Source organism: Microtus ochrogaster, chromosome 4 (assembly GCF_000317375.1).
Source record: "Microtus ochrogaster isolate Prairie Vole_2 chromosome 4, MicOch1.0, whole genome shotgun sequence".
Classification (NCBI taxonomy): domain Eukaryota; kingdom Metazoa; phylum Chordata; class Mammalia; order Rodentia; family Cricetidae; genus Microtus; species Microtus ochrogaster.
In genome coordinates, this window is record NC_022011.1 from 36,292,802 (window position 1) to 36,300,874 (window position 8,073).

General features: G+C 40.0%; 1 protein-coding gene across 1 annotated transcript in view; it reads right to left on the minus strand.

Annotated features, from left to right (window-relative positions):
* Ccdc7 (coiled-coil domain containing 7) overlaps positions 1-8,073 on the minus strand; it is a 210,830-nt gene that overhangs the window by 91,067 nt on the left and 111,690 nt on the right. Inside the window, exons 30-31 of the mRNA XM_026778625.1 lie at positions 5,770-5,880; positions 5,394-5,519 (exon numbers count right to left, since the gene is read on the minus strand). Of these exons, the coding sequence (XP_026634426.1) occupies positions 5,394-5,519; positions 5,770-5,880 (237 nt within the window). The remainder of the gene's footprint in view (positions 1-5,393; positions 5,520-5,769; positions 5,881-8,073) is intronic.

Below are 8,073 nucleotides of genomic sequence, written 5' to 3' on the forward strand. Positions count from 1 at the left end.
TTCCGTGTAATTATTTCGGGGCATAAGCTAAGCTAGCCATGTGGGCGGCCGGCTGCCAGGGAGGGAAGCAGCCCCGCTGCTCTTATTTCAACAACAGGGGAAAAACTTAACATTCACTTCTTACTAGCAGAGCGTAAATAAAACCAGTGAAAGTAAAAGAGAAGAAAACAATACAATTATATGGTCTGGTACAAATGCTATGCCTGATGAGAAATCCGCAAAACTAAGATCAGTGTTCTTCAGTTAACTTTAGCAACAACATTTATCTTTTTCACATATCCTTTCCTTTTACTGTGACTTCTCTCAAAGCCCCAGGCTGACCGAGTTTGTGAGCAGGGTACATGTCTTTACTGTAGCTTCTTTGTCTACTGTTAGGCAAAACTTCCACACCTCCTCTCAATTCCCCCTTGTCTGCTCTCCGACTCCTTGAATGCTCCCTTCTCTAAAGCCCATTCAATAGCTTAATACATTATAATCAGTAGCCCTACTGTGATTGCTTTCTTCTTTTTATCTTCATTTCCTTTCTGCTCCATTTAACAACAACTAACATATTTAGTATGAACAAAATTATCTGGGTCCCTTTCCTGCCTAAAACAACAATTGGTACTTAGCACATGTTTGTTTCGTTGTGGACTGCTCCTCTATATAGAGTGAGTTAATCATCGAGTAGTGACTGTTGCTGCAGACAGTGTACCAGAACACCGATCTAACACATCAGCACAACTACTAGATCCTAGTGAATTGAACACTGAGAATTCCTCAACTGAAAAAGAGAGGCCGTGAATTAAAAGAGCAAAAATAACAACACAAATCTTAACCAATGATCTAAATCCGGGTGGGCAGATCCCAGAGCAAAACCACAAATAACATAGAAAAACCAAGACAACACACCTCCTTCAGAAATTATCAATCCCACTGCCATGCTCCCTGTTGAAAACCACTTATGTAACAGTCCCCATGAAAGGCTCAAAAAGAATGGTTAAAGCTAAGTTTAGACAAACCAAAAATGAATATTTTCCAAGAGAATTCAAACAGCAAAATAAAATAGTCTATTTGTGACACAGAAATAGAATTAAACAGATAGAAATACTGAAGAAAACCCAAACTAAAATGATAATGGAAATGAAAACACAATTGATCAAATAAGATTAATAGAAAACTTCATGAACACAATGGATCATGTGGAAGACAAAAGATCATCATTGGAAGACAAAGTAGAGGAACTGGTCATTCAGTCAAGATAATAAAAACATAAGTATGAATGGACCAGGCAAGAACTTTGGAACACCATGAAAAGGCAAAATTGATAATTATGTGCATAAAATAGGTAAAATAATTCTAAACAAGAGACACAAAAATGTTTTTAATGAAGTCATAGAAGAAAATCTAGAGAAAAAGAAGCCCATCTATATATACAATATAAGAGGCACACAGTTCACTAAACAAGTAGGACCAGTAAAGAAATTCCTCATGTCATATATGAATGTACAGAACAAATAAAGCATACTGAAATCTGCCAAAGTGAAGGGCAAAGTCCCATATGAAGGGATACCCATCAGGATAGCTGATACTCACATTAGAAGGACTTGAAATGATGTATTTAAATGCTGAAAGATTACAAGTGACAACCTAGACTAATATAGCCAGCAGAACTACAATAACTGAAAGCAATAGAAAAAATTCCATGATAAAAACAGGCTAAAGAATATATTACTGCCAAGCCATCCCTACAGAAGATACTGGATGGAATCCATCAGACTGAAGACAAAGATAAGCACATAAGAGGCTACATACAGTAGTAAAATATAAGTAACAGCAAGATACTCTTCAAGCAAGAAGGGACTGAAAAATCATGAAGCACTAATAAAACCAACACAATGAGCCTTAGCTCAATACACATCTTTTAATAGTAACTCTGAAGAGCAATGTTCTCAATTCCCCTAAGAAAAGAGCATCTAGACGATTTTATTAGAAAACAGGATGGTTCTTTTTGTCAATTCCAAGAAACATAACCCACCCCCAAAGATAAACACTAATTTAGGGTGAAAGAATGGAAAAAAGAGTTCCAAGCAAATTGAACCAGGAAACAAGCAGGTGTTCTTATTTAGTATCTGACAAAAAAAAATCAGTTTCAAACCAAATCTAGTCAGAAGAGATAGTGAGGGCTACTTCATAGGGATCAAGAGAACAATCCAGCGGGAGGAAATTATAACCTTATGTATATATACACACCAAACACAGACTCATCCAATTACCTAAAATAAATACTATATATATTTATATAGAATCAGAGTCACTGATAAACCCCAATGTAATAATAGTGGGTAACTTCTAATATATCACACTCACCATTAGGCCAAGTGGACAAAAATAAAATTGACAAAGATATTCTGGATGGAATTAAATGACATCATAGATCTGATGGACTTAGCAGATGTCTACAAAACATTCCACTTGAACACAGTATGCATTCTTCTTAGCCTTCCAAGGGACATTCTCTTAAATAGGTTGCATATTAGGACATGAAGCAAGTCTAACCAATATAGCAAAACTGAAGTAATGTCTGTATTCTGCCTGAACACAATGGGAGAAAGCTTGCAACAAGAGCAAGAGAAACTAGAGAAAATAAGCCAGCTCTGGAGATGAATGATGGTTGAGCGATGAATGGGCCAGTGAAGAAATGAAGAAGGGCATGATTTTGCCCTGAGTGGGAGGAAGATGAAAATACAATATAGCAAAGCACATGAGAAACATTGCGTGTAGTCCTAACAGGGAAGTTTATAGCTCTAAGTGCCTACATTAAAATAATCAGGGGTGGTGGTGGTAGAAGGCTGGTAGTGAAGAGTTCTAGCTGCTACTCCTATCCAGGTTTGATTCATGGCACCCACAGAGTGGATCACAACCATCTGCAACTCCAGTTCCAATGCCCTCTTCTGGCCTCCCCAGGTACTGGATGCACATGGTGCAAGAACACTTACACAGACAAAATACACACACACACACACACACACACACACACACACACACACACACCACACGAGATGATAAAATTAAAAATAAAAAAGAAATCAGAGAGATCTCAAATAAATAAGTTGATGATACATCTTAAACCTTTAGAAGACCGAAAACCAAACAAATTCCAAAAGCAACAGATGGGGAGAAATACCAAAAATCAGGGCAGAAATAAGTGCTATAGAAACAACAACAAAATGCATCTATACTTCCTGTCAATTTGTAGTTTTATTCCACTGTGATCACAAGAATACAGGAATTTCTTTTTTTCTTTCCTAACTTTTCTAAGGTTTGCTTTCTATCTCCATATGTGGCCTATTTTAGATAAAGGGCCACAGGAGCCTGAAAAGAACGTGCATTCTAAAGAGGTAGGATGGGATGTTCTACAGATAGATGTCTGTTAAGTACATTTGACCTATGGTGGCAGTTAGTGTAGATATTTCATGCTAAGATGAATTTCATGATGAGAGCAGGGTATTCGCTCTTGGGGAAATCCAAATTTTTATATCTCATGATGTGTTTTATCAACCTTGGTATACCCCCGTTTGGTGTGTGTATGTATAGAATTGTAATGTCTTCTTGTCGGGTTGGTTTTGTAGTGTTTGGTTCTTTCTTAATTCTTTCTCTGTTGTATAACGACTGTTTTGGCAGCTTTTAATTTTCCCAGATAGGCTCCTGGGTGTCTTGAATCACTCTCCTTAGTCCAAAGGATCCCTTCTAGAATTCTCTGTAGGGCTGGTTTGGAGTTTATAGCTTCCTTTAGCTCATGTTTCCGTGCAAAGTTTTTATTTCTTCCTCAATCATGGCAGACACTATGGCTGGGTATATTAATCTGTGTTCACAGCTGTGATCTTTAGAACTTGAAAGTATATCATTCCAAACCCTTCTTGCTTTAAAGGTTTCCATTGAAAGTCTGCTTTAATGGGCCTGCCTTTACATGTGACTTGGTGTTTCTCATTCAGATTTCAGTACACTGCAATTTCTTTTCTAGTCCAGCCTATTTGGTATTCTAGGACTCTAGGAATAGGCTTCTGACCTCATAAGGGACCAAGTCTGAGATGGATGGCTATAGGGTCCTGGCTTTGGGATGGGGCTCTAGGCATGATTCTCTGACCCTACATAGAGCTAGTCCAAGGTATAGCATGGTAAGGTGGGATCCTAGGTTTGGGCTGGAGTCTGAGTGTAGGACCTCTGACCTCACATCGGCCTGGGGCTGGTCTGAAATCTTTTTTCACTTTTGAATGATGCAGGGCAATTATTTTCAAGTAGAAACATAGATATACTGTAAATGTATACGTAACTACTCATGTGTAAAAGCACGTTTGCTACTTTTTATTTAAGTAGTTTTAGTTCACCAATATTATAGGTTATTTTATTCATTACTATAAAAATCATTATAGTCATGTATTTTAAATTATTTACTTTTCTTCCTGAATCCAAAGTTCTTACTGAACTTTGAAGTTCAAATTTTAGCATGCAACATGACATCAGACACAGTCACAAAAAGTACGGCAGAGTAAAAGCAACATAGCAGGTAGTAAAATAGGAAAATCAAAGGTAAAGGGAGTTATTACGGCTTAGAATATCTATAATTTGGGATTGAAGAGATGGTTCTCAGTGGTTAAGAGCACTAGTTGCTCTCCTAGAGGACATATGTTCAGTTCCCAGGATCGATATGGTGGCTCAGAACTATCTGTAACTCCCGTGACATGGATCTGATACCCTCTTCTGACGTCGTGGGCACCAGTCATGCACATGGAGCGTGTATACGTGCAAGCAAAACACTCATACACATAAAAAGCAAATCTAAAAAAAAATTGAAAATGAATATTCATACTTTGATTGCATATGCCCTTAAAAGCTTATTGAAAAATAAGTATCAGAATAAGCACAAAAGCACCTGCAGTACCATGTTTCCTATAAGAGAAACACTGGGATCAAAAACAGAAGAAAATTAAAGCAACGGAGACAGAAAGTCATTGAGAAACTAGTCAGAAGAAGGTGTGCTGCACCACGTAACAGCAAATAAGGCAGTTATTAAGGGCAATGAAGAAAATTATTGAGCCATGAGTGTCCCTTTAGAAGGATAATATGCTCTGACCTTGAAGACACGACTTTCAAGTCTGTATTTACATAAAGACTATAACTTTATCAGATTCAAGCAGAACCCAACACTACAATAAGAAGTAGAAATCTAGAAAATGGGCTCTGAGCACAGGCAAATCAGCAGTTAATTATGAAAGACACCTAGATTATCAGAAGATTCAGAAGTGGGGTGCATGGATTAGTCCAAAGAAACATATGGCTACAGACCTATCCACAAACCCAACAGGAAGGGTTTTCAAGTTTACTTAGAAACAATGTAAAAGAGATGTACATACTCTCTGCACTTTCCTCCTGAGGAGAGGCATATTTCTTGTTCTGAGTTGGGCTTCTGGTTATAAGTTTCTTCTCAGGAACTAGATTGTCCGCTGATCCATCCTTTTTCTGGTATTCTACAGGAACGGCTAAGGAGAAAGAAAACATATGTGTCAGGGAGTTTCTGAGCACTCAAACTTCTCACTCATGGGGAGTGTGGAAAGCCACGTCCAAGATTCATGAGTACGTGACAGCCTGTCTTAGCAGCTCCTGCCTATCCAAACAGCTCCCAGACTCCACTGATCGTTTGTTTTCTTTTCCTCCCACGGAATCCAGGACAAGGAGACGCAGGCCTCCTGTTGGGTTTGGCGACAAGCTCTTTATGCTTGGGCTACTCACGGCCAAATTGCGCATCCTCAGAAGTTGTTCCTCTCTCTGCTTGGGCCTGGAATTCTAATGAGGACTCTTGATGCAAATGAGAAGAGACATCATCCGGCGCTGCAAAATGAACTACATAAAGAGATACATTCAGTCTCTTCAACATAAAGGAAAAATCTATGGAACATCAAGGTTCAAATTTCTAACGAGATGACAAGTATATAATAGCAATTCCTCTGATTTTCATAAAGTCCCAAATTGCCATGTTATATCTGGCATGAGTATGAGGAGAGTTTTATCAACTGATTATGGAGTTTGCCAAACTACTTCATAAATGTTCTGTGGCACCAATCGTGTCATAGTCTGTCTCCTAGCTTCACTGAGTACTCATGCCTTACATTAAGATTTATTCCTAGAAAGGCCAAAGGAAACCAATGTCCACAAGGCTACTCACCACCACAGCATTATTTGCCACTGTGAAATGTCCAAAGTCACATAAATCAAGCATGGGAGAAGGGCTAAATAAACCAACACATGTACCAGTAACTGGTGTGGTATAGAAACTGCAGGATACGAGGGGGTACAAGATGCTGAGCACGGCTGTGCAAGAACAGCACAGAAGCATTTATATAATGCACTTGGGAAGATTTGTTAAAAGAATGTTAAGTAAAAACAAAAACAAACAAACAAAAACAGCAACAACAAAAAACAAAACCAAAATTTTGACTCAGAGTTTATGGGAGTGGCCAGCTAATACTCATTTAACATATGGCCCAAACCATGAGGAAGCCCATGCCCAATACTACCTGGATAGCCAGAAACCAGAAACTGGATGGCCCAGAGGTCTAGAGTAGAGCCAAGCATGACTGACACACACACAAATATAAGAAAAAGAAAGAAAGAAAAAAGAAAATAAAAAGAAAAAAAAAAGAAAAAAGCCAATGAAGTGATTTCTAATGATATTTTGCTACACTCATAGATAGGTGCCCAGCCCCATAGTTGACAGAGGGGCTTTCTCCAGCAGCTGATGGAAGCCGATGCAGAAGTACACAGCCAAATATTAGGCACAGCTTGGGGAGCCCTGTGGAAGATTAAGAGAAAGTACTGCAGGAGCCAGAGGAGAAGAGGATACCTCGAGAACAAGGCCCACAGAATCAACTAAGCAGGGCTCATAGGGCAATCATGGAGCCTGCATGTTTTGCTAGGTCCTGTGCACATGTATGTTATGGTTGTTCAGCTTGAGGGTTTTGTGGGACTCCTGACAGTGGGAGTGGGAGGCTGTCTCTGACTCTTCGCTTGCTCTTGGGACCCTTTTCCTCCTACTGCGCTGCCTTTTCCAGCCTCCATATGAGGGTCTGTGCCTGTTCTTACTGCTTCTTGTTGTGCCTTGTTTGGCTGATAGTCCTGGGAGGCCTGCTTTTTCCTGTGGGAAGGTGGAAGAAGAGTGAATCTGGGTGTGAGGGGAGGTGGTTGGGGGGGGGACTAGGAAGAGTGGAGGGAGGGGAGACTGTGGTCAGGATGTATTGAATGGGAGAAGAATAAATAAAAGGATAAATAAAAGGGGAGAGACCTAAAATATGGTGTCTAGTGTGCTAACCTTTAGACTGAAAGACAAGCAGAGAATGCTGTAGTTGGGGAGTGTGCAGACTGTGGAAGGAAGAACAGTCCTCTTGGGGCACCTGGGTGACTGTACTCACTTCATTCAAAAAATAAAATTAAATCAAGGAGTGAGGAACCAACTGCAAACAAGCTACAGAGGTAAAGCAGAACCCCCACGAGTCACTAGGGAGTGAGTGCAGCCAGGACACCCGGGGACAGGCTGGGGTCTTGGTTCCTCCTCCTGTTGGTGTGATGAGATCTCTGGAAAAGGTTCCTTAAGGGATAAAATTTTATTCTGGCGCACACTTTAAGGGTACAGTCCATTCACAGTAGGCCATGCTGCGCTCACATTTGGGAAGCAGAGTGACGAATACCTGGCAGCATCCACTTGTTCTCTCTCCATCCTATCCCATCTGGGATCTCCTGCCAGGGAACGACCTCACAGAATATACACACGATTACTTGTCAAGGAAAAATATCTGAAAAGAAAACCCGTTCTCTATTCTGATTTGATGTTTCTCTTTCCTTGACTCCTTCCCTTTCCCCTCCCAGCAGTACTCTGGGATTGCATTTGGGGCATCTTCCACTATGAGGGACTTGATCCGCTATAGTCATTCTGTAAGGAAAAATGAAACCCTGGTGGAGTTTGGTCCTTTTTTTTTTTTTTTGGGTTTTTCGAGACAGGGTTTCTCTGTGGTTTTGGAGCCTGTCCTGGAACTAGCTCTT